At 36.6% G+C, this 27,574-nt stretch overlaps 1 protein-coding gene across 7 annotated transcripts; it reads left to right on the top strand.

The window, feature by feature from the left end:
- The first annotated feature begins 14,691 nt into the window (after positions 1-14,691).
- Positions 14,692-26,808, top strand: LOC147487714 (uncharacterized). Of its 7 annotated transcripts, none has more exons than XM_086571364.1 (14): positions 14,692-14,780; positions 15,049-15,095; positions 15,188-15,286; positions 18,313-18,421; positions 19,471-19,608; positions 21,140-21,193; positions 22,866-22,966; positions 23,047-23,164; positions 23,486-23,599; positions 23,992-24,027; positions 24,113-24,161; positions 25,622-25,699; positions 25,811-25,864; positions 26,382-26,651. In XM_086571364.1, the coding sequence occupies exons 2-14, from the start codon at positions 15,061-15,063 to the stop codon at positions 26,441-26,443; spliced, it is 1,047 nt and encodes a 348-aa protein (XP_086427490.1). In that variant the 5' UTR covers positions 14,692-14,780; positions 15,049-15,060; the 3' UTR covers positions 26,444-26,651. The 7 variants fall into 7 exon arrangements, 5 of the variants coding, with proteins under 5 accessions (XP_086427490.1, XP_086427491.1, XP_086427488.1 ...); XM_086571365.1 differs by lacking the exon at positions 14,692-14,780 and having other exon boundaries at positions 14,798-15,095; positions 26,382-26,461; positions 26,558-26,808; XM_086571362.1 differs by lacking the exon at positions 14,692-14,780 and having other exon boundaries at positions 14,799-15,095.
- Positions 26,809-27,574: the final 766 nt, after the last annotated feature.

Raw genomic sequence — 27,574 nt, 5'->3', positions numbered from 1 at the left:
ATTAATTGTATTTTCATGTTTTCACAGGTTTCAACAGTCAACGATAAAATACACATAGAACCTGCGTTTTAGCATGAAATACAGCCGAATAAAGGTTGGACTTGAAATCTTCAGTATCAGCTCATTTAAAGCTACAATTTGCCAGCAAAGCTCATGGACTCAGAAAACCATGAAACAAGTTGAATAATCCAAACTTGAGTTCTTGAGCTAGCCAAAGGAGTCATGTTCGGGTCAAGACTTGGTCAAACTGACTTGTAACAGTCCGAAAATCAGTAGAAAGTTCAAATGGTGACATCTTTCGTCTCCTAACTCCGATTGAAGCATATGACCTGTCAAAATGATCAGTGCAGAAAACTCTACACAACAGTATATTACTTTTACAAAATGGATATATGGTTTGAAATCAGAAATAAAGCCAAGCACGTCCCTATTCATCGAAGACGACGTAGATATTTTAGATTTTTTATTATTTAACTTTTTGTAAAGTCAAAAGATGAATAGTTCCGAATAGTGTCAAATAATGTTGAATAGTGTCAAATAGTGATTACTATTCCTTAAAGTCAAAAAGTTGAATAGTGATCAAATCTCAGTCGTTGGATCAGATTTCTGAGATTCGATCCGACCATCCATTCAACTATAAATAGAAGGGTCTAGTTTTAGTTTTTCTCATGGAATGGTTAGCATTCCATCAAGTAGGAGTAGAGTAGTTTACTGCTTTCCTAGTGTAATGAAGAATTTAATTTCCAATTTTTAATTAAAATGTTTTTAATTCAGTTTTATTTTCTGTTAATTAGAATAAAACTTTAGTTATGTGATCTCAGAGCGGAAACTCTACCCGAGTGAGAATTATATCCGTTTAGGGAGTTAATAAAACTCATGTGAGGGAAAATCTTCGTTGTTGGTTTGGTAAGTTGTTTAGGAAGAACAACTAGACCTACATCCTATCCCAAAATGATAGTTGGTGTAGTGTCTAGTTAGGGATCAAAGTGATGAGCTTAGAGATAAGTCATTGCTTTGGTTCCACTTGCTAGCATGTATGAGCTTAGAGATGAGTCATACATGTTAGGGATCAAGTTTTCTTCTATTAGACTTGTCTATGAGTTCTAGGAAGAATAAAATGAACTTATCAAACAACAAAACTTATTAAAATCATTGAGATGAAATATTTTGCAATTTTATTGAAATGTGAACGAAATGACAAACCCGACCGCTGTTTTACAGCTAGATCATGCATCTAGTGTGCTTGACTAGATCTCCATATATACTTGCACACCAGCAACTAGGTTAAAGTCTCAAGCAACTGACTGGTCCTTGATCAAACTGCTAATTGGGATAACTTTGACCATGCTTGACTAGGTTTGACCAAAATTCGACATTGATTGGGAATGACCGAAATACCCCTTTGACTAGGATTAATTGATCAAAGGTCAGGGATGACCGGATTAGAGGTTGAGCCCATCTGCCAAGCTAAATGTCTAGATTCATTCCCCCATAGCCCAAAGGGGGAAACAATTCAAATTCGAACTACCCTCTCATAGAATCAATTGTCTCCTTATTGGAGGCAGATTTGGTCAATCCAATCAATCCCCATATGTAGCTTATAGGAGATAAGCACATGGTTACGAACAAAAAAAAGATAAGCACCTACTTAGAGTTATGTCTAGTCACGAGATGATGAGGGGGGAGTCCTCTAGTGGAAACACAGAAAAGCAAGACAAGATCTAGTAGTTACAGAAGGATATGCACAATCTCTTCTTTGCAAGGAAAGAAGCAGTAGTGGATATAAACTGTTTGAATGAGGAGGAACCAGTCAATGCCTCTCTTACGATAGTGGGGAAGATGTATGGGGGAAATCCTATCAATTTGGAAGGTTTGGGTGAGGACCTACATAGGACCTGGCAAACTAAGAATAAGATAACAGTATATCTCATTGATAGAGAACATGTGAAAATTGTCTTCGTTGATGATAAAGAACGCAAGCATGTTTTAGAGAATGGGCCTTGGGTCCTGAATGGTTATATCTTCTCAGTGAAGGAATGGACAAGGGTGAACAAGGTTGAGGAGCATCTCTTTGATTTTGTTAATTTATGGGTCTAGATCTGGGATCTACCAAAAGTTAGAATTAATAAAGAGAATGTGTGGAAAATAGGAGTAGATTTGGGTATAGTCTTTGCGGCTGATATATCTTGTCCACCAGAGTTTAGCAAACCGGTGGCAAGAGTCAGGGTGGTTCTGGATATCAAAGAAAGGTTGTCCAAAGATAAAAAGGTCAGGCTAGAGACAGATGAAATGATGACGGTAAGGTTCAAGTATGAGAAACTAGAAGTCTTTTGCTTCTTCTGTGGAGTTATTGGACACGACCAGTACACTTGTAGAATACGGGCACAACACCGATACGATTTGATGAAGTGTGGCGGATCGCCGAAGGATATCAAACCCTTTTTCACCAGTCAGATTCGAGCCAATATGTTCTATAATGGGATAACATATACTGGAAAATAGTCTATATCTATTTCAGGAACACCAAAAAAACTCCGGTTTGATGAAACGCCGGCGATCGGAGGAGAAGCCCAGGAGTTTGGAGGAAGAAAGTATACCGTTAGAGCAAGACAAGAAAGATGGTAGAAAACCATGTCACCAGCTGTGAGGGGAAGTCGAGACAATGATGGAGAAATAGGAGCTGACAAAGCAGATAAGTCCAAGAGTACTGGGCCAACGGATAATATAACGACTAGTATTTCTAAGGCACATAACAGTCGAAAGGGAGGCATAAACGAAAGTAGACCAAAGGAACCATGCCTGTTAGGCCCAGGCTCAGATGCTTTGGGTGGGCTGGTAGATGTCGATATGGTCCGAGAATTAAACAGAAGCCCGGAGAGCATAGTAGGTATCATGGTGGTGGCAGGCCCAACTAGGGTAAACCTACCCATTTCTAATAGGGGACAACAACTTAGCTATGACTCTGAGAACAGTTCAGAACAAGGCATGGTGTTGAGCATGATGGGTCAGACTAGTAGCAAATCTACACAAGAGGCTTTGGAACTAGGAGGAGGTCGCACAGATAATCTGATGGGTTTCTTAAATCCTACTAGTTCCAAGGTTAACCCAATACAAGTTGATAAGGCAGATACTTTAAAAGGAGGGAACTTTATCCAAGATGGTCAAGCGCACATCTATCAATTCAATAGCAAATCTACACGTGGTAGGGGATTCAAGACTATGGCATCGAAAGGAGTGAAGAGGAGATCAAATATAGGGGGGATAAAGGCTGGATTCGGATGTAGTATATCCATTGGAACCAAAAGAAAGCTAGAAGGCATTAGAGAAGAGGAAGATATGGCACAAAATGGGGATAGAAATTGGGTGAGGAGAAGTGTGAGAGTAATAGAAGGGAGATCTAAAAAAGCAAAACGTTATGCATATGAGATGAGAAGGAGAGGTCTGGGGAATGAGCTGATCCCAGAAGATGCACATATTATTCCAATATCCACTGACTCTGCGGGGTCACAATATCCATCTGACTCTTATGGCAAGCTATCTCTTTTGAGCCATCACCATGGCAGTCAAATGAAATGGATGACACTCTGTCGTCATCGGATTCGGATGGGTCTGATGAATCGGTGATCTTTGAAGACCAGAACAACATCCCTGATCTCTCAATGATGGTGCTTAACGTTGGGAATCAAGTTCTGGAACAACCACATCAACAGATGGATGAGAATCATTATGGTATGCAAGGTCTGCTAGGATATGAGATAGATACTGAGAGGTTTGATACCCAGCCTACCCCGTTAGTAGTGGATGCATCATATGTAGCACAACGTTTTCAATTTCATAATGTTCATGATAGCTTTCTAGGAAACAATAATTTTCAAACAGGGGAAAGCTCAAGTACTAGGGAAAATAGGATGAATGTATCTGGGAATGATAAGGCAAGCAGTGGGGGTCTGTGTGGTTCTCCCCCAGGGTTCGCTGTGGCTGTCCCTTCACAGCCGCCTTCACCCCAATGAGTATATATGCCTGGAATTGCCGGGGGATGGGTACCACCACGGTGATTCAACAAATAAAGGACCTCATGGGGAAATACAATCCTGATATAATTTATCTTTCTGAAACAAAAGCTTGCAGTAGTAGAATGAGTAAGATTAGTAGGATGATAAAGTATGGGAACCTTCCGATTACCGCTCACGGGGGGCTTAGTGGAGGGTTATGTCATCATTTGGAAAGAGGATGTGGACTTGGATATCTTGGGAGCCACACGTAAACCGTGTGACAGTAAACTTTCTAACTATCATCATAATGAGCCTTGGTTTTTCACATTTGTCTATGGTAATCCAGTAGCATGTCACAGAAAAAGGGTTTGGGATGAGTTGAGAGATTTGGCTCCGCTTGTTCCAGGCCCTTGGTGTCTCTTTGGCGACTTTAATGTTATCGCATCTTTAGACGAAAAGGTAGGAGGGAATAGTATTATGAATAAAAGCATGTTAGATTTTAATAAGATGATTGATGACTTAGGCTTGATAGATTTAGGATACAGGGGGGGTTAAGTTCACCTGGAGTAATAACAGGAAGGTGCATGACCATATTCTGGAAAGATTGGACCGAGCTATGGCTACTAATTCTTGGTTAATGCTGTTTCCTAAGATGATTGTAAAAACCCTGGTGAATGCAATCTCTGATCATCTATCTATCCTGATAAACTTAAATAATGATCTAACTGATGTGAAGCATGAAAAGCCTTTTAGATTTTATAACATATGGTTGCTTGATGATACTTGCATGCCTGTGATTGATAAAGCTTGGGGGTCTATTATGCATGACATGCCTGACTGGAATGTTTTGCATAAGATCAAAACTACTCAGAATAATCTTACTAGTTGGCATAAAAAGGTTTTTGGCAATATCTTTACTAATAATAAGGATACTCAAAAGCTTTTGAGTAAGGTTTTGTCAAAACCTTTCTCTAAGAAGAACTATGAGGAATCCAAGAGGCTGAAGGCCCTTCTGATAGATTGGTTGATCAAGGAAGAGAGTTTTTGGAAGCAAAAGTCAACCAATCATTGGATCAAAGATGGAGGGAGGAACACTAAGTTTTTTCATCTTTCCACTATCTATAGAAGGAGAAAAAACATAATAGAAAAACTTAAAAATGATGAGGGAGATTCGAGCATTGGTGAAGAAGAAGTAAGAGTTAATGTTAATAACTACTTCACCAATATTTTTGCTTCTGACTCTCCTGAGTCAAATGAAAGTATTCTTGATCTGTTTTCCCCTTGTATAACAGATAAGGAAAATGATTTACTTACTGCTGTACCTACCAAAGATGATATTTGGAGAGTTGTTAAGAAGTTTGGGAGTCTTAAAGACCCTAGACCTGATGGATATATTCCAGGGGGTGTTCTTTCAAAAGTGCTGGGACATTGTTGGAACTAGCATTATTGCTTTTGTACAAAGTTTTTTCATATCTGGGATTCTTAATCCCTCGTTTAATGAGGCTTTCATAACTTTGATACTCAAGATTTCTAACCTAGATCATATTTCCAAATTTAGACCTATAAGTCTATGCAATTTCTGTTATAAAATCATTTCGAACATTTTGGCTAATATACTTAAGTGTCATATTAATAAAATTATTTCTCATTTTCAAGGTGCTTTTATCAAAGGGAGAAATATTGGGGATAATACTGGGTTGGCTTGTGAGCTTTTTCATAATATGAAGGTCATGAGAAATAAGAAACATGATGGCTGGGTTGCCTTGAAGATGGACATGGCTAAGGCCTATGATAGAGTGGAGTGGTCTTTTCTTAATAATATTCTTGCCAAACTTGGATTCAGTGATAGATGGAGGTCTTTGATTTCCCAATGTCTATCTACTGTGTCTTTTCAAGTGTTGTTGAATGGGTCCCCTCTCAATAAGTTTAAGCCTGAAAGAGGGCTCAGACAAGGGGACCCTCTGTCTCCTTACTTTTTTATTTTGGTCTCTGAAGCTTTATCAAGAATGATAGCCAGAGATGAACAAGAAGGCAAGATACATGACATTAAGGTTAAGAGAGGATCCCCCCATTACTCATTTACTTTATGCAGATGATCTTATCATCTTCACTAAAGCTAACCTTGAGGATGGGGGCATCTAAAAAAAGACCCTAAGTGAATACTGTGAAGCATCTGGACAGAAAATAAACTATAATAAGTCAAGTATGTTCTTCAGTAGGAATGTGGGCTTTAGATACAAGATCAAGCTCAAAAGGTTCTGGAACATGAGGCAGTTTGAAGCCAAGGAGAAATACCTTGGTATTCCTATCATACTTTCCAAAAAGAAGTCAGAAGACTTTGAGTATTTAGTGGACAAAGTGTATAAAAAGATCAAGGGTTAGAAAGCCAAGGTTCTGTCACAAGCTGGCAGAGCTACTTTGATCAAAGCTGTGGCACAAGCAACGCCAATATATGCCATGTCCACTTATATAATCCCAGTCTCAACCTGTGAGAAAATTGATAAAGCTTGCAGAGACTTCTTTTGGAATGACATTGAAAAAGCAAAAAGTGTCCACACCATTGGGTGGGAGGACAATAAACAAACCCAAAGCAGTTGGAGGACTGGGGTTCAGAAAAACTAGAGATATGAACATAGCCATGTTGGCTAAGCTGCCCTGAAAAGCTGCAAAAGATGTGAACTCTATGTGGACAAAAACCTTATATAGTATATATAGTAAAAACTGGATTGGGGATGTGGAGAAGCCTCCTGACTATGCATCTTTCTTTTGGAAAGGGATACATAGGGTATTCAATCTGATTAGTGGAGGGTTGGTATGGAATATCAATAATGGGAATATCACCTCAGTTTTGAGGGATCCATGGTTAATTTGCAATGGGAAACCAAGGACTCTCCATGAACTGGGGGTGGTGAATCCTCAGCTTCAGGATATGCATGTGGCTGACTTGTTCAAGGAGGATGGCTTTGGCAAGGATCCAACTAAGCTAGACACTCTTTTTGACCATTTTATGTCACAAAAAATCCATGAAGTTCTTATTATACCTACTGGGGATGGTAAGGATAAGATGGTTTGGTGTGAGGATAGGACTGGTATTTTAACTGTGACTTCATAAACATGAGTGGGAAGGACAATCTTCCAGTTTCAATTCCATCACTATCAACACTATATGGAAATCTAAATTGTCAGCTAATACTCAGATGTTTATGTGGAAGTTATATATGAGTGCTTTGCCTGTGGGGGATAGGCTAGTAGGAAGGAAGATACCAGGGGACTTCTCTTGCCCTTTCTGCTTCAAAACTCTGGAAACTGACTTGCATTTGTTCTTTGAATGTGACTGGTCTAAAACTATTTGGTATGCATCTGAGCTAGGATTAATAGTGGATGATCCTAGGAAGGGGTCTATCAAAGAGTGGGTGAGCAAGTTTATAAAGTGGTGTCAAAGTGCTGATAAGGAGGAGAAGGCACAGGCAGGAATTTTGGCATGCTGCCTCCTCAACAACCTTTGGAAAACTAGGAATGAGTTGAAGTTTGAGGGAAGGAATCAGAATAGGGAGAGGGTGATTAGGAGAAGTAACATGGATGCTATAAGATGTATTCAGGCTTATTCTAAAGAGAGTTCTGATCTCTCTAACCCTGATGCAGATTTACATTACAATAATATTTTTCATAGCATACATAATGATTGTGTTATTATCAGGTTTGATGCTTCCTTCTCACAAGGGACAAGATGGGCGGTAGCTGGATGCGTAGCATGGGATGATGTAGGTAGCATAGTGGGTACAGCGACCAGGAGGCACAAAGCCAGAACTGTTGAAGAAGCAGAAATGGTAGCGGTAGAGGTTGCTGTGATTTTGGCCATCTCATCTGGATGGAAAGAAGTTAGATTTGAAGGGGATTGCTAATAGGTAATCAGAGCTTTGTCTGGCCACACATGTTTATGGGCCTTGGAAAGCTTGAGAGCTTCAGTAAACAATCTTTTGTTGTCTTTCAATTCTATTAGTTTTAATTGGGTAAGTAGGGAGTCGGATGAGGATGCTCATGAGTTGGCAAGATAGGCTTACCATCAACTGAACATGAGTAATCTTCCAAAGTGTATCCTGGAACAGAATCTGGTACCTATGGTTTTATAATTACGTAATATATGGGTGATGTTTATTGAAAAAAAAAAAAAAAATAAAGAAGGGACTTAATCTCTATATGTTTGGGGATTTTATTCATCCATTAACATACAACGGGTATGAGTGTCCAATTAGGACACTGTTACTGAATTCGACATGACATGGTATAATCATTGTTCGTGATTACGAACGAAACGTCGGAATTCTGCCTAATATTTTGGTTTTTTAAAAAATTGGAATTCCGAATATAGAGTCAAAATCTTAATAATTCCGAAATCAACCGAAATTCAGAATATATAGGGATCGAAATTTGATGAATTTCGGATTTTGGATTTGTCGGAATTCCGAGAATTCCGAAATCCGGATCTAATACCTAAATTAGATTTGTGGACACAACTAACATTTAGTTTTATTTTAAATTTTTTTATAACAAAAACTGCATTACAAGATGGTGGTAGACGTGTAGTAATTATAAGTCAAATTTTGCCGTTACGATTCTATAATATCTTTTTGGGCCATATTTTAAATAATGTACATTATCCTCTACCTCTTTATCTAAAAGTGTCGATGTCGTATTTGAGTTGTATGTCCGCGAGACACACCAACACGGGGCACGACACAAAATATGAAGTATCTTGGGCAATACAGCACAACCCCAATCATTATTTTCTACATTTCTTTAATTGATTCCCCACATCTTTAATTTCAACCCACTTTATCAATTAATCCTAATTTCGCTTATACATAGAAACCCCCAAATCAAAACAGATAGCTATCCACCACACTTCCAATTTGAGTCAAACTAATATGGGCACTGACAGCCGACAGGGTGCACCAATGGTTCATTTTGGAATTTGTTGGTTTCCTTTAGGCGGGTAAGAGCAAGTCCAATGGAGAGTTGATAAAAGGTGCCACCTAAGCTTTTTTGGTAGGTTTAGCTAGGCAAGTTAAATTTGGCATGTGAAAACCGAAAAACAGTTCTAATGGAGGTTTTAAAGTTGAAGTGCCAAATTGATACTTACAGCAGAAAGTGTGTAGTCCGTTCAATATTTTCGAAACTTAAGTTGAAAGTTAAAGCACAGACGGTAGAAAGTGTGCCGTCCGTCAAAATTTAACATATAAATGACTGAAACTTTGTCGTCCGTCTCCCGGAACATAATTATGGCAGCTGCTAGACAAAACCACAAATTTAGCTGGATTTATCACACCAGCTATATTTAGGACCCTTTTAGCAGCCTCATTGGAATGACATTTTGGTGTTTGGGGGTGTTATATGACACTTTAGCAGCCCATACAGCTAAGGGTGTCAACGGTCCAGTTCTTAGTGTTGTAAGAAGCAAGAACTATTTAATTTTACGGTTTCGGTTCTTAAAATTATGGAACTATACCCATAACCATCGGTTCATAGCGGTATTTCCAGTTCTGGTTCTTCATTTCGTTTCATAAGATATTTACTATTTGCACTATTTTTTATTAGTTTTATTAAAAAATGTGTGCTAAAAACACAAAAATACTGTACGAATGAGTCATTTTTTAAATATTCATATAAATAATTATGTCATTCAATAATAAGTTAAATAAAACTATATATTTAAGGTTGTAAACTATATTTTAATATTATTTATAACATTAAATACTATAAAAACTACATATTACACTAATAAATAAAAGTTCGTAATATATAAATAAACGTTTTGAATTTTTATATTTTATATTTTGATGATTTTTATGTTAAAAGTACAACAACTGGTTTTTTTGTTTAAAAAACTATTAAGTTCCGCTTTTATATAGTCCGATTTTTTTAGTTCCCATTTTTAAACGGTTCTTAAAAATAAATACCGAAGCCATAATTTTTTTCTAAAGTTCCGATTCCATTTCCAGTTACCCCATTGGACTTGCTCTAAGCATGAAGCCATGAACAGACCTGGTGCATGTATTTTTAACTTGATCTTGTCGCGTGTGTCCACCGGGTTGTGTGTGTGTGTCAAAAAAGACTTGGTCATTTTCACTAGCATTAGAGCATCATCAACGCGTTTTTAAATTTCGTTGTGACACATCATCATTTTTAGGAGCGAAAAATTTCTAAAAGGAAGGGATCGAAACAATGCGGTCTGGGCAAATTTTGCTAAAAAAATTTGAACGGGTCAAGTTGTCCCGTTCCACTCCAAATTTTTAAAAACGGGAGTAGTTGTCCCGTGCACTCCATTAGCCCATTTTATTTGAAAACGCGCGAACAATGTTCAAGTAACATTTGCCCCGCAAGAACTCACCAACATAACTCAAAATCCAAACCTTCAATCACCCAATAAAAATTCGATTTTCAACCAAATTTGTTTCGTTTTTGCAATGGATCAACGCCGCCGAAATGGAAGAAGAAGACTATTATGCGGGCTCGGGAGTTCAAATCCTCCGAAAATGAGAGTGAACTCGTACCGGAAAATGATTTCAATTTTCCACAGAGATTGAGTATTGTTGATCATCCGACATTGGCTCCCAATCCAGACATGCATGTTTCGTGTTTATATAACACTGACGGAGTAAGTATGAGTTTATGAACGTTGTTCAATTGATTTTGATTTAAAATCGTGTTTAAAATTTAACGTATACTAACTATTTGATTAAATGCCTCAACGTATAGAAAATGAGTTCGATGAGATGGAGATGCGCAATGCCGAGTATTAAAGACTTCTGGAGTCATCTAGTGGAAAGAGGGGAGGAAATGGAGCACGTAAGAGCTCGAATTTTGGGAACACATTTTGGTCCATTGATATCATGTACAAGCATTCGGACTGATCGTCCACTGATATTTGCATTGGCGGAACGATGGTGGCACACCACACACACTTTTCACCTTCCATGTGGTGAGATTGGTATCACACCACTTGACTTTACAATGCTAACGGGTTTAAGTGTGGGCGAGAAGAAGCCAGTTTTGTTTGATTCAAGTATCGAAGATGATTTTGAAAGGTTGAAGACTCTACTGCCTTCGTTGTTTGATGTTGAAGGTAGACTTGTTTCAGAGAATATGGATGGCAGATACATTTTGAACCCACATCGAGAAAAAATTCATGCACCGATTGAGTATTGAATATTGTTTAGAACATGAAGTGACGTTGGCCCTATATTTGGACCCAAACTCTGCGGGAGGAGGATGAGTTTATTAGGATTTTTGTTATATTTTTGGGGTTTTACAAGTTGGTTTTACAACGTTGGTTAAGCGTCTTTGGTAGACCTTGATAGCTTGGAAGATTTTGATTGGGGAGGTGCTTTCATGGCACATTTATATCTGAGGGCTTGATTTGTTTGTACAAACAAATCAAATGGGAAGCAATGCAACGGAATTACTTGGATACTACAGTAATTCAATAGGATTTAACTTTTAAGATATAAGTTTTTATTTTGTTAGTTAAATATTATATAATTTAAATTAATTAGATACACTTTCATTTGATTATTTCAAGATCGTGGTATATGAGTATTTGGCTTGCTTAAACCCTATACTGAAAGAGGATTGGGATAAGGACTTATGGCCTCGCCCACAGGGATGGGCTGTTTTTGGTCATGCTAGATTAAAGGAAGAGGTCCATAATGATCTTCAAGCTGCTAGGATCCAAATAGAGACGAAAAGTATGAAATCTATTGTTTAGAGTCCGTGGCAAGGTTCTCAATTTGAGAATATGCATATCTGTCGATATAGTACTCTAATGTCGTTAAAAGATTCATATTGCAAGCCCCCGATATAATGTGCTTGGTTCCTTGGAGATAGGGTGACTATGCAAACCATTGGATATCATTATATTCCTGCTCCCCACCCACGATATATGCCATGGATGGATGTTTTAGAATTTGATTGAACGGTATCGCGTTGAGAGTGCGTGGCCGTGTTTTACAGATTATGTTGATGTGAACTCCAGTCTTGATTATGAGACTTATTGGCGAAAAGTTTCTAGGGGAAGCCTATCTGCGGGTCCACTGTATAGAGGTGCAAACATGGATGTCGCAACTAGTCAGAGTTTTAGGCGAGACGTCCAATTCCCAGAACCTGCAAGTTCCACAAGATCATCTAGAGTATATCATGGTTATACACCCCTACCTAGTGATCCATATGACCCATGGTCATACCGCATTGTTAGTTCTCAGGGAATGGAGACCACATTTCACTTGGAGCGTCCGGTGCTTGTACCTGATCTACAACAGTTTAATGAGGTATATTTATATTTCATTATGTTAATTTAAACACACTATGTATATTTAACTTATATACAATATTGACACAATGCAGGAAACAGATGAAAGGCAAATCAACCAGGGGCTTCGAGCTAGTTTAATTGAGCACACTCAACAAGATTATGGCTATTTAGGCGAAGAACGAATGCAAAGAGCAAAAGAGCAAGCGATAGGATGGCTGAGATGATGACAAACAAAGCCTTGGTAATTTTATTAAGCCTTGGTTTTTTTTTTATATATTTTATATTTTCATATATATATATATATATATATATATATATATATATATATATATATATATATATATATATATATATTTTTAATTGCATTGTGTTGATGTTTTAGAGAATTGCTACTTATATCATGCAACAAAACAGTGCTCCTAATAAGAGAGGGAGAAAACGGAGAGGGAGTGGCCAGAGCAGTCAGGGCAGTGCTCCATAGTGTTATATTGCACTATTTTGTAATAATTTAATTATGTCATTGTTTTTGTTGTTGGTTGTTGTTGTTTTTTAGGGTTTGAACAGGTTTTTGAGAATCTTAACAGGTTTAGGTATATGAATTATGTTGATTAAACAAAGGAGACTATGTCCAATTTTTTTTATGCATTAAATTAATTATTACATTACGTTAATTTAAATTCAAGACATTACGTTAATTATTACTTAGAATCTATACATGCTTTTTATTATGTAGACAAAGAAATTCTCATGTGAACAATCAAGCCCATGTGAACGTGACTAATAAGCCCATGGGCCTCAATTTATTATTCCTCCAATCAATTTATATCCGTTGGCATTTTTTCCAAGGGGGGATCAATTTATATCCGTTGGCATTTATTCCCAACGGATATATTTCTATCCGTTGGGCCTTTGCATATATATTCAAAGTCATTTTCATTCCTCATTTCAGCTTCTCATTTTCATTCTCTAATCTTTCTCAACTTCAACTACCAATATGGGCAGATCAAATATTGTCCACATTTCTACACTTGAGATTTGTCAGTGGTGTAAGGAAGTTGGTCATTACGCTACTTCATGTCCATACATTAACATCAAATGCCCAAACCCTGAATGCAACGGCATGATGATAGTGGTCATAACTATCAATGATGATGGAACATTGGAAGACAAACTTCTAAAGTGTGATGTTGATGATTGTCCCTCAAATATCAACATCTATCATTCAAAAAGGTTGACATACACGTATGTCATTTTTGCAAGGAAGCGATGATTTCTGCCCTAGGTGTGGCTTGTCGCGATCAATGCAATCCTTCAATGTGTGGTGGAGAAACAAGTCGTTACCTCTTAGAATTTAAGTGTAGGATATGTAATATTTGTATTTTGTTTAATTCCCTAGTGTATTGTCTTTAATTGTTTTGCATGTGTTTTTAAGTCCGTAGAATTTTATAAGATGTTTTGTATTTTATTTCAAATTAAGTTGTAATGTTTTTCATTTCTAGTTGAGTTGATTTGTTTTAATTTCAACTTATAAACAAACACATTTTTTTCAAGAAAATATACTTTCATTAAAACAAAATACAATTTTATTTAAAGAAAAACATATACACGTAAATAATAAAAAACAGATTACAACATAAAATTTAAATAAATTAGTGCGGCTTAAAACATAATCTAATACCACTCAAATACATGTTCAGCCCAACGGTACAATTTTTGCAAATCTTCTCAAATCGTTCAGCCCAATGATTTACAAAAAGCCCAACGGTATAATTTTTGTAAATCTTCTAAAATCGTTCAGGCCCAACAGTGCAAAAGCCCAATGTTAATAAAATCCAACGGTACAAAATCGAACTGTTTGAATTTTTTATTAAAAAAACAAAAAAAAACTTGGACTAAAGTAGTCCCATCCCACTCTTGGGACGGGTCAAGTTGTACCGTGCACACCATTTCTATTTTCTTAACCAATTTGGCTCCGGTTTTGACAATTCTTATAAAAGAAATGATAATTTGACAACGCGTTGGTGACTCAAATTGGTTGTCACTCAAATTGAAAATAAAAATAACAACGTCATGATGCTCTTACATACATTAGCTAAAATAAAAATCACAATTGCCATAATAAACTCCCTTATGCTCTACATTTTCATTTCATTTGACATTCATCTAAAACAAAATAGGGTGGTGCCAAGTTACCAACCACACCTAACCTTTGGATTAATTTTATGACATGGAGGATCTAAAGATGATGGGGTAATAAACCATTTGGTTATTATGGGGGTTCCCTGATAACTATTTGGGATGGGCCTTTTATATTTTCATTTCGACACACTCATCATTTCTTACATCACAAAGTGGGGACCCCACTAAAACGTTTTTACATCACAAAGTGGGGACCCCACTAAAACGTTTTCTTGAAAAGTATATAAGCATTTTGGTGGGTTCACCACTTTCAAATCTTTCCCCTCTCATTTCAAGCGCTGGTAATCCTCTTCCATTTTTTTATTCTACTAGCGTTCTCCTCTTATTTGATGTGTGAAACAGTTATACAATCAATACATTATCAAAAGATTTATAATGTTAATGTTAGAGCAAGAAGAATTGTTTGGATTGCCAAATAGTTGGTGTTGATGATTTTACTTATAGATTTGTATGATTAAGTAGAACTTCTTTTTGGAGTAGCAATGGTTATGGACACTGATGATCTTGTTTAATTATTTGTACTGTCTCCTATGTTGTTTGATGCACTAGTGACATCACGGAATGGATAAGTGTCAGAAATTGTCTCTGTTTGGGAGGTACATTGTTTAATTTTTTTATTTCAAGAGTCTCACACGCAAATCACTGATATTAGTCTTATTTATTTTATTTTTTATGTGGGAACAATTAGGGTGGCAAGGAAAGCCGCGGAATTGTTTTATGTTGCGGAGAAAGCAGGGGAACGTTTTATAGGTTTCGGTGCTGTCAGAATGATAAAGGCTTTAACACAGTGAGTTTGTACTAATTTACTTTTTGATAACTAGCACTTGATGTTAGAATGGCTTTCATCGTGTCTATGTCACATGCCATATTTTAAGAATAATCCATGTCGGATACGTATCCACCACACAGACACATTCTGTATGTGTGTATCTCAATTTTTGATATTTCTCTGTGTCAGACACTTTATATCCGTGTCAATGTAACTTGGCATTACGTAGATAGCTAAGGTAAACTTAAAAACAATTATTCATTAGAGTTTCAAAGATGGGATTATAAAAGTTTTATTTAGTTAATGCAATGTGTTTTCTCTTGGTTTCATAGTTAGTTATGACTGCACTTAAAGAACTTTACGAGTAACCACCGATAATGGAGAGTGTTTCTGTACAATTTGGTAAATTGTAAAAAAATTATTTGTCTCGCCTGAATGACCCAAGTTCCTGTCTTGTAAGTCTCACTAGACTAAGGAAAATATTCTTAATCAATTGACATGATTTTTCAAAGAAGTAACATGAGCTATTTTTGGAACTCAAGCCCTGCCCACAGATCGTCAGACTATCAAAGTGGACCTTGTTTGGGACAAAAAAAGTTGTCAGTTTTGATGGATAAATAATTCCTGCCTTTCACCATTCACTTTTAAAGTCGAGTAGTCCGGTTATAAAAGTCCCTTCAATATACTAAAAAACTTTGTAGTCTTGCTTCATAGTGGTAGAACATCTTCCAGGAGCTATTGCGTGGAATTTATGCAAGGAGAGGGTTGCAAGAGTGAGCAAGTAGAGTAGGATGTTGTAAAGGTTGTGGAGGGGATCCGAGAGGAGCTTTATGATTTAGCATGTGCTGATCCCTGCTTCAAGGGGGGTGACCTATCAAGACTTTATGTGTAATTGGGATATGCTATTGTCATAAAGTGGGTTGTAATTGGGAATGGGGGTACTAGTAGTAGGTCAAGTAGCTCCTTGCTGCTAGATCGACTTCCTATAATTTTGTTACTTTGATATATGAATGAATGGGCTTATACTCAGATTATGCATCTCAACTCACTCAGACTGTGCATCTCTCTTCCGTCAAAGAGTTAGCCTACAAAGACTCTGTAGAGCACCATGATTCATCTCGAGTACTTATCGTATCTTGAAATGCTGACTGACGATCTGGTTACAGTCGAGATAAGGTTGTTGGGTTTGGATTAAAAAATTGACTCTTAAGAGTTTGAAAAAGAAATCGCAGGCGGTTGTTGGTGTTCCTTGCAACTTTTTGAATAATGGTGGTGGATCGTCTTTGAAATGATATGAATCAAAAGAGCTGATACATCAGACTTTCGAAAAAATGTCTTTGGTAGTTTTGGAGCAATGAGAGGCGAACGTGTTTTAGAGTAGTTGCGGATAATTGGTTCTTAAGCATACCAAAATTTAAGGAGAAGAAATTATCCAACGTGGAATCACTCTCTTGCTTTATCTCTCCTCGCGCCTTTACATAATAGTATAAAACTATATATAATTTTTAAGGGACAAACCTTCACTTTCATTGAGGACGCCCTTTTAAATGTTTTCTGTTTTCATCAGAAGAATTGATAAACAATGTGAAACTATTTCCTTGTGGGGAGGCAGTTTACGGCGGATAGCCTTTGTACCAATAATTTGTCCATTGTCTTCTCTAATAGTTTGTACTATTTTTCTGTTTTTGTCTGGTATATTCTTTATAATGTTGACCACGTCAAAGTAAAGGGCAAAGTTTTCAGCCTATTTCTCAAGGATGTGCTCAAGGCCTATATTTATTTATTTTTAATTTATTTTGATTTTTTTTTACTGCCTTTCTTCGGCTATGCCAACTTTTATTTTACTATCTTTTTGAACCTGTTTTGGTTGTCCTAGATGGGGTACATGACCCTACTTGAGATTTTCGGTTTGTTCCTCAACCAATAGTATTCTCTACTAGAATATGCCCTGTGTTTTAAAGACACTCATCGGCCCACCTTCGGCATGCTTTAGATTTGAAAATGTTGTTACCCTATTTTCGTAATAGGCTAGGTTACATGGACACGCCATATTTTGAAAAAAATTTGTGTCAGATACGTATCCACGTGTCCGTGTCCGTATCCGTGTCGGACACACACGGACACATATTGTATTTAATTTACCTCGAATTTCTGATTTACCATCTAATTTAATAAATTTATAATTATTAAAAAATTAATTAATTATTCCTATCTGTGTCCCCGTGTCGATCTTCAACTGCTCGCCGTATCCGACACCCCGTATCCGTGTCGGACACCGACACGCGTGCCCGTGTCAATGTAACCTAGGTAATAGGTATTTTATAAGGCCTCCAAAAATAATCAGTTAGACTGGGTTGCATGATTATTTTCATGCAATGTTCAGGTGAAGACCCCAGGTTTGACTCCTTACAGGGCATGCTCTTCTTTTATTAATTTAAACATAATGAAAGAATAAAATCAAAACAAAGTATGTCATGGCAGAACTCGAACCCGCGAGCAGTCACTAACGGAACGGCTGTTTACCAACTGGAATGGCCATACAGCTTATGCGTTGTAAACTTGTAATGTGCTCTGGATAAATGTTAATTATCAATGACTAAAAACACACATCTCGATGAATTTAAATGCACAGCTGCCGTTCGATGGTTGGTAGAATCAATCTGGACAGTTCTTTGTCCTTGCCTAAATGTTATTTTGTCTTCTAGTGCCCAAAAACCCTATCTTATTATATAGATTGGTCCTGGTGTTGATGAAATCTGCCATGGATGTGTATCCATGTTGTCAAATTGTACTTCAAGAGAAAAAGTTAAAATAAGATTTAGTAAGATTTTTTATGTTTTATTTTTTTAATTTTTTTTCCTAATTATGCCTACCAAGTCTTGTTGATTGCGGTGGTATTAATTTAAATTTTGTTGAGAACTTGTCATGCTTGTTTGAAAAGACTGCCTTTAGCATGCGCAGGAGTTGTTCTGTGACAGTTGCTCTTGTTTCCACATCACTGCGACCATGTGTGCTTATTGGTTTATTTTTTTCATATGGTGTAGTCATGAATGGATCAGAGAAGACCTCTTCAGGGTTGAGTTCGTGATGGATGAAGAATATTTCAACCTAATATTGAATCATCTCATAGAGAAACAATTGGTACGCAGGGAGGTAAGGTCTTCTATTCTCAAATTAAATCGTAACTGGCATTCCATGGTTGAAATATTCTGAATATTCTGAATATTATAGAATGAAGAAATGAAAGTCCATGAAATCTGAAAATAAAACTTGTGGGAATTATCGACAGCAAGAAGATCGATACAAATACTAGTTGTGCCTTTAACACTATGAATGTACTCATATTGACTAAAAAATGAAGGGTTAACTAGTATTACCCCCCCACTAGATGAGCCAATTAGGATTTCCCCCCCACTAGATGAGAAATTAGGGTCTCCCCCCTAAATACACACAAAAAAAAAGTCAAAGTGGGCTGACCGAAATTTTTTTGTGTGTATTTAGGGGGGAGACCCTAATTTCCCATCTAGTGGGGGGAAATCCTAATTGGCTCATCTAGTAGTGGTAATACTAGTTCACCCAAAAATGAAAGCTTAATTATAGGGATTTTGAAATATACCGAAATCACTCCCTCCCCCAACTCCTCCTCCTCCTCCTGAATAGCAAGTGGACATACACTATGAATTAGATGATGCTGTTTGGTGGATATTATTATGGTATCCTTGCACAATGTGATCATTTTCAGAAAAAATTAGCTCGTTTTGGTATCTCTGACCTTGCCAGAAATTGTATTCAGGTTTTGATGGTCCACAAATTTTCAACTCTGTTGATAAGGTTAGGAAATTTAAAATGACGATGATGATCTGGTTGCATAATTCCATTTCGTAACATCTTGTTGGCGTCTGGTCTAGTTTGAAACAGTTTGGGGTTGTGGGCATGTCTAATTTCCATCTTAGTCGCCCAAAGCATTACTTAGGCTAATCGCTTCTGTTCTAAACTCGCGGTTTAGCTTTTTATTAGCAAAATTGCATGCAATCCGCTTTCTAAAAGTGGAAACCGCAATCTCAAATTTCCAAACCGCACTCTATGTGGTTATTTTTTACTATCTATAAGTTCCACTCTTAGTTTGAACTTTCAAATAACGAATAATTCTTTTGAACATAAATTTTGCAACATTTGAACTGAAAAAGGAAATGAAATAACAGGATTTTATCAAACGTGAAAATGAGAGAGAAGTATGGAAAGAGATGGAATTGTCGGATCAAGGACACAATTTGCCGTTCTCTTCTTGCTCGAGTGTCTGCTCTTCCTATGCAACTAATTTAGAAACCTATTTAGATCAGGTGAATATGTGTCACTATTTTTATATCACTTCATGTTATAAAACTTGTCGAAAATTAGGTATATATGAACACCTGTCAAATGCTAACCAATTGTTTCGGTACTAACTTAGTGTCAAACAGATTTAGTGAGGAGACGACGAAACAAGTACTTGATAAGTTTTAAATATGTTAATTACATAATTATGTAGCTAATATAAAAAAAAATGTAATTTATTATTTAATTGTGGGCGCTCCAAAGGTGCTCTAGGTAGTGGAGCTTCTCAAGTTAGGTGCTCTTACTCTCCCGTTTCCGCTCTCGCTCTCGCTCTCGTTCTTGCTCTCACTTCACAATCTGATGACTAAGATTTCCATATGGCATTAGTAAGGGTGTGCAAAAATCCGAGAGAACCAATTGAACCGTTTCTCAATTTGGTTTCCTAAATTTTCCACTTTTTAACCTTTAGCTGCCAAAGAGTCATTATTAGCATTAGATCTTCACCTAAATGAAACTAAACGTTACGTGTTCATTCTCTATCCAGCCGTTGGCTTCCCTCTCTCTTACTCCATCCATACTTTTTCCCTCGCTTGTTTTTTTTCTTGATCGATAAAACTCAATATTATTCATTATAGTTCAAAAGGTTACACGTCACAAATTGCATATAGGTCTTAGGTAACAAGTAGCTACTCAATCATACCCACGCATACACTTAGTTACAAAAGCATCCCAATTATATAGAAATTCTATATAATCCACTCCTCGGAAGCTTGGACACACACTAGCCCACTTGAACAACACTTCTTTGTCTTCTTCAACTATCTTATCTTATGTATCTTTTTCTCCTTCCAAATCCTTGTATGCGGGAAATTAAGGATCCCTTAGCTCTTTTAAGGTCCAAAGTCGGTTAACTTGTGGTTTTGAACTTTCACATGGCCAATTTGATGGGTGAAAGTGAACTTGAAAAGATTACGTGCAGAATAAGGTTCAAATCCGATGGATCTACTTCTTTTTCATCAAAGACATGATCTAAAGATTTAATTTTTATTTTATTTGAAATTATGGCCTTTGTTTCCCACTGATTTAGAGCCGAAAACTGATGTAACTGAAAGGTGTCGGTTTGGTTTAGGTTCAGAACGGTTAAGCGTAAAGTGTCCGTTTGGTTTGGCTCAGATTGGTTAAGCGTAAAGTGTCGGTTTGGTTTGGATCCTTTAACCCCTAAACCAATAGGGTCAGTTCAGTGGTCAGTTTCAGTCCAAATCCCACCCGAACCGATCCGTACACACCTCTAGGCAGTAAGCTTTTGCACCCGACTTTGCTTTATTCATTTAATGAAATTTCTTTATTACTGAGCCACAAAAAAGAAAAAAAGGAAACGAAAGGATTGCATTTGTCATGTTAATTAAATCCATTATCCAGAAACCAAGAGCTTATTGTAGTATACAAAAATTACTATCGACCATAAATTTCTTCCCTTGTATTTTTGCTAAGTTCTAACAGTTCTTTTATATATTTCTTTTGTTCTTGATCTGATGCGTGATGGACACCTCTGTACAGCAAGTTGAGAGTTTACCGTGGCCAAATTCCTACTGCTCTTTGGATTATGACCAGGTATTGCTATATATAATAGTTTTTGTATATGTAGATATTGACTATATATCTTGATGCCACATTTAGACAGTACATGAGATGGACAAACTCATGATTCTCTCTGTTTTTCTAAAGAACCACAGTTCAACAAGTTCGAATGAACTTGAAGTACCAAAGAGATGGCGTTCCTTACATCCTTTCATGGATGCTAATAGCAAATTTTAACACTGTGATGAACATTAGAAATGTAACATCTCTAGGTGCACCGCCATAGTCAATAAGCAGATCACGCCACTTTGACTCATTGAATTCTCAAAGTTTATCCTCATGCGAAGGTGCCCGTGAGGCTACTCCACCGATTACCTTTACTTCGGAAATCCTTCTCTATACAATTTCCTATGAATCTCTTTGTGAAAAATAGTATAGTTTTTGGTGCTAGAGATTCAAAAGCTTGTTTTGGATTTTGATTTTGTAAGTTTTGAACATGTTTATAGGGAAACGCGAATAGGGCTGCAGACTACCTAGCGGGTATTGATACTAATGCAAATGAGATATGCACTTTTATACCTCCCCTTGATGCTAAACTATGTAAAATTGTCGAGGAGGATAAAAGGGGCATGATTTATGTAAGACTTTAATCAGTTCTAATACAGGTTAGGGTCTGCCAAACCCTCCATCTTATTAAAAAAAAAAAAAATAGTATAGTTTTTTGGATTGAAACTACCACCTCAAAAGCTAATAAAGGCCGTAAATGCTTAAAAGTCACCTTGGTTCAATCGGTTAACAAAGGAAAGTATAAGAATGTCATCATCTGATAGGCGTCTAATCTTGTTTGTATCGTCATGGTTACGTGAATATGGACTCGAGCTACTCCAGTGTGTGTGTGTATCGGGGGGGTTATAGCCGTTTCTTGCCCTGGTGGCGTTATTTAGCGCTCGGCAACTCCACAAAATACGTCTACATAGTTGAATCTCTCTTATGTTATCAGGCTTACAACATCCTGCTTTGAGAGGAAGATAAAATTGTTTGACAACCATAGCCACAAGAGAATGGCAAAGTGAATGAAAGGAGAGCAGGGAGAAGAGAGACCAAGAGGAAATAAAAAATTAGTACAACATTTTAAGGCAATATATGGCTATACAGCTTATGATTCCATAGTGGAATGTCATTGTCAAGGTTTAAGAAAATGCACTGAGGTTTAAGCCTCAACACATGCCCTTAAGCCTTTTAGGGCTTTAGCGCATTGAGGCTTAAGCCTCATGTGTTATTATTTGTGTTTACCTTCTCATCCTTTTTTTTTTATGACTTATCCCCTCATAGCTTCTTTAAAGATTAAAATATCCCTATTAGGTTATGTTTAAGTAACAATCCTCTCTCTCTCTCAGAGAGGCTTGAGGCTTTAAAGTGTTTCTTAAACACCGATCATTAAGAATGTAGTGTCTTCTATTTCTGATTTTTCTTATTGAAATCCTTTTTTTTTGTCCTTAAGTTCCTACTATTTACCTATAATGATTGTACTAGCAAATGTACAAAGTCTTAAAACTCGAGACTTAGGCTACTCAAGTGGCTCACATCTCGTATCACATGCGGAAGTGTTCACAGGGACAATTTACTTTTCTTTCATATTATATAGAAACGTCTGGTGTGGTTGGGGCTTGTTCTTATACAAATGCATTATGTAATTGTGCTGTAGCTTTATGCTGTAGTTGGGGCCAACATCCATCATATATTGTCTCTCCGTAGTGCTGAACTCAAGCAATTGGAGCTGGAGATATGCACTTCTTGTGAATTAAGGTTCACTTCAGGATTTTTTCTCAAAATCTTTATGGTGTTGTTTGGTATATGTTTTTGTTCTGATTTTCACCTCTGTTCAGCTTTCAGAAGCCCTTACCAAATCCACCAATTCCCATTTATTGCGAGAATAAATGTGACACTATGCTGAAACGCCAAAAAGCACGAGAGTTTTGTAAGCTGCATTCAACCACATATGCAGTGTGTTGCCAATAAGTCTTTTATTGTTTGTTTTACAGTTATTATTTGGATGTGCACGTGAGAAATGCTATCGCTTGGCAGGTTTTTTGTTAATCTCAACGGTTTGAAAATTAAAATTTCCATCTCATGTTCCGCCACTTGAAAATGCATGGCATGATTATTGTTTTGAAGTTTAAACATAAAAATATATATGTGGACACACACCCAGTTAAAATCAGTTAGATTTCCAAATGATGTTCTGGGAAGTATTTTTCAGTATTGTATATTTTGCACATGGAAGAAAGTTTCATACTTATAGTGAGTAATTGGAAATATATGCAGAGAAAGCACATTGCATTATTGCATGAACTTCAAAAGATTAAGAATGTTCCAAATCCATGTGGAGCACTTGAAGTTGTCAAAGATAATATTGTGTCCCCAAGTCCTGTAGTGCAGGTGTGCTGATTTTCTTATTTCATACTTGTTTCTTATTTCATACTCGTTATATCCTGCATATGTGCTGATATGCTTCTAATATTTATGTTTTTTTGCCATGGCATTTGAGACACTGTATGTAATAAGAATGATAATAGATCTCCTGTCTCCGAGAAGTTTATGAATGATGATAGATCCCCTCTGTCTTGTACCAGTATTTACTTGTCTGAAGTCTTCGTACGATACAGATGTTATGTAATGAATAATTTTAATTAGTTCTGTGTTTCATATTGCATCCGCTGGCATTTATTAATGACTTTACTGTAATAGAATTCATTGCAAGTAGATTGACACGCTCTTCTCCTCAAGCATTATTATTAGTTTCATTTTGTAGCATAATTAATTCTTGGCAGGGTAGGGTTCTTTATCAGGAATTATTTGCAAAGGAGGTCAGTTTTTCTCTAAAAATAAAAGGTTCAACTGCAATTTACTTTGTCCTTTTATATCAAATGATTCATGCATGATTTTCGGCAGGGAGAAGATTTTCGAGTAAAACTGGTTCAGATCAGAACACAGATTGTTGGTACGTGATAAATATCATCTTAGTTCCATTTTGATGTATTTTTTATGAGATAATTTCATATAATTTAAGTGAAAACCCCCTCCCCCTCCCCCTCTCCGTCTCATCTCCCCCATTTCGTTTTTTTCCTTCATAGTGCACTCCAACAAGGTTTGGCATTGCCCACCTGTTAACTTAATTTGTGGAACCATTAAAAATACATTAGATATGTTACGTGGGACCATTTCAAGATACTCATTTTTTAACTGAAATTGCTGTATCTACGGGTAAGAGCTGAATAAACCCTCTTGCGTGTTCCTTTAGCAGTGAGGATTTCTCTTGTTTCCTTGGTTGGCTGTTGGTAGGTTCAATGGTGAATGTGGTGGTTCATGCTCCAATCTTTAAAGACCAACACAAACCTACACCGTTTTAGATCATTGCATAAACGACACACAGGTCTAAGACTTTTATGTTTGTTTCGAACTTGATTTAAACTCCAACCATAGTGTAAGTGATGTATTAGGCGTCCTTTTTGGGACCTCATTTTTAAAAAAAATAAAAATAAAAATTATTAGCTGGCCATGTCGGCCCAAGGAGTAAGAGCCTTTAGCTAGATAGTTTTAGGGTTTGAGCCTTTGAGGAGTCAAGGAGGCACACTTCTATACTCACGTTCATAATGACAATGCTTGTCGCAATTATAGCACTGAATATGATCCTTACACTGCCTGGCTTTGTGTCCAAACTTGTTAGAGGTGTAACATTGCTTCTGTGATTTATTTCAAGGCCTTTGAAAATCGCCTCTGCCATTTCCTCTTCTGCTATAACTATCCAGGTTCGGTTCGTCATAACCAGAGGTGTTAAGACCTCTTCCTCTTCTACTAGTAACCCTTACAGTGCTGCTCCAGAGGGGATGATCTTTACAGTACTGTTCCTCTGATTGCTGTCATAACTGCTTCTTATCTGGAGCAAATCACACTGAATTCCTTTAAGAAATATATCCCAATCTATATAAGCAATTTGCATCCTCCAAATTCTTAAGGTGCCCACTTAAATCTGTTAGACCATACAACGTACTATTGAAGAAGACGGATTAGCTGATGGAAGGATCATCTGAACTTTTAATGATCCTTTGAAATAAACATCTAGTAGAAATGCAGTATTTTGATCTGGCACATTATCTGGTCAACTTTATGGTCCTGGCGTGAACAGACCTATGCTCTTGTTTGATCTTTGTCATGTTTTTTTGACACACTGGACATCATTGCCAGGTTCTTTTTGATACATATAACTGCTTTTCTTGTTTAATTTAAGTGCAACTGGTGATGGTCCCAATGTTGGTCAAGAAGCTGGTTGTGTTGATCAAGTCAATGAAGATGCATAGTTTTAATTTTTATTTTCTGATCTTTATATTTGTTGTCATGTTTTCTGATCTCTAATTTCACTGCTACATTTGTAACTGATTTTCTTGTTTAATCTTATTGTAGATGGTGATCGGGTAATCCATGTTTGTCTCAAGATTAATCAAGAAGTTGCTTGTGTTAATAACGTCAATGAAGATGCAGGCTAGTTTTGAATTTCACTCTCTGATCTTTAGAGCAAGGTTATTTGTGTCAGTGTTATTACCATGAAGTTACTTAAATTTTAACTGCATTTCTTGTTTAATTTAATTGCAGAGAGTAATGGTGATCAGGCAATCGATGTTGGTCCCAATGTCAATGAAGATGCAGGCTAGTTATTAATTATAATTTATGTTATTTAGAGCAAGGCTATTTTTGTTGATTTTATTACTATGAATTTACTTTAATTTCTAAGTTTGATAATTATCGACATTATATCAATAAGACACATATTTAACTTCATAGTGTATTTGCAGTTACATTTAGATACAAAGTATTGTTATAGATACTCTTGTCATTTATTTATTTATATTTTCTTACAATACATGTGTAATGCTTTTGTGCTTCAACTTGGTAGTAGGTCTTAACGATGATGACGACATTATTTGGGAAGATGGTTAGACACTTGGACAGCGAACATTTTGGGGCTATTTTTGTTGGTTTTATTATCATGAATTTACTTTAATTTCTAATTCTGATAATCATATCAATAAGACACATTTAACTTGATAGTGTATTTGCAGTTACATTTAGATACAAAATATTGTTATAGAGACTCTTGTCATTTATTTATTTATATTTTCTTATAATATATGTTTAATGCTTTTGTGCTTCAACTTGGTTGTAGGCCTTAACGATGATGACGACATTATTTGGGAAGATGGTTTGATACTTGGACATATTCTGTGAACATTTTGGGGTTATTAGGTATTTGATTGTTGGTGATGGATACCTCATTTTTTTTGGATAATCATATGTTACAGCTCATTTTCTTTAATAATGCAAATTTTTGCAAATTTTCAGAGATTGTCATCATTTGTACTTTTGTAAAGTCTGAAGTCTGTACTATGGAGTTATGGTCGACAATCTTTACCAATAAAAGGTTATGATCAACAAATCTAAACGTAAAAAAGAACTCAAGATGCACATTAAAGTCACGGTGCAAACGTTGAAAAAGATTTTTTTGATATTGTCATAGATTGTCATACTTACAAAGATCCATTGTAATACAGGAACATACAAAATTTGTACATATGATGAGCCGTTTATCGATACGTGCATGTTTAATACTTGGTTTTGTAGGTGAAGACTATCAAGTATTGTTATGCGTTTTAGTAAATAGAATATAAGAAAGTGAAAAAAAGAATGCATTTGTCCGTCATAGATTGAGCTCAAAACTTCCAGAACGTAATACAATTCCTTCTTGTTTAAAGAACGTAATACAATTCCTTCTTGTTTAAATAAGAAAGATCAAGTAACATTAGAAGTTGTTCTTCACGTAATAGTGCAGAGCGCGCCCCGCGCCTCGTGCATAACAATTGTCCAGTAGATATAGCGTGCCCCATGCCTCGTGTTAGTCAAATACACACCGACTGTTTTGTTTATATTTTAAACTTGTAATCTATATTTAGAATTTATAATATTTATATAAACAATTGTAATCTCCTTATAAATCAATCAAGTAAATATTCTCAAATCTTTCTCTCTCTAATTTATCATGGTATCAGCCTAATTTTGATCCAAACCTTAACCCTAACCACTCTAAGCTTCCGCCTCCTCTCAATTTTCAATGGCCGACGCCTCAAACACCAATAATGACTCTCCTCCAAGTTCTGATGATCCTTTCTTTGTCCACCAGGCTATTCTCGTATCTCCTCTGTTATCCGGTGACAATTATCCGACTTGGTTACAGTCTATCTCTAGAGCCCTTCGAGCAAAGAATAAGTTTGGTTTTGTCGATGGCTTTGTCACACCTCCCAGCACTCCTAAAGAAAAATCCAAGTGGTCGCGATGTGATGACCTCGTTGCTTCATGGATTAT

Source organism: Coptis chinensis, chromosome 7 (assembly GCF_015680905.1).
Source record: "Coptis chinensis isolate HL-2020 chromosome 7, ASM1568090v1, whole genome shotgun sequence".
Taxonomy (NCBI): Eukaryota; Viridiplantae; Streptophyta; class Magnoliopsida; order Ranunculales; family Ranunculaceae; genus Coptis; species Coptis chinensis.
This window is presented reverse-complemented; position numbering and strand designations above follow the sequence as displayed.

Bases quoted from the DNA above. Each gene is read 5' to 3' on its own strand.
- LOC147487714 (XM_086571365.1), top strand. From the start codon at position 15,061: ATGGATAAGTGTCAGAAATTGTCTCTGTTTGGGAG. The intron at 15,287-18,312 runs GTGAGTTTGTAC...CATATGGTGTAG, and splicing joins ATGATAAAGGCTTTAACACA to TCATGAATGGATCAGAGAAG. The intron at 23,600-23,991 runs GTGTGCTGATTT...AATTCTTGGCAG, and splicing joins CCCCAAGTCCTGTAGTGCAG to GGTAGGGTTCTTTATCAGGA.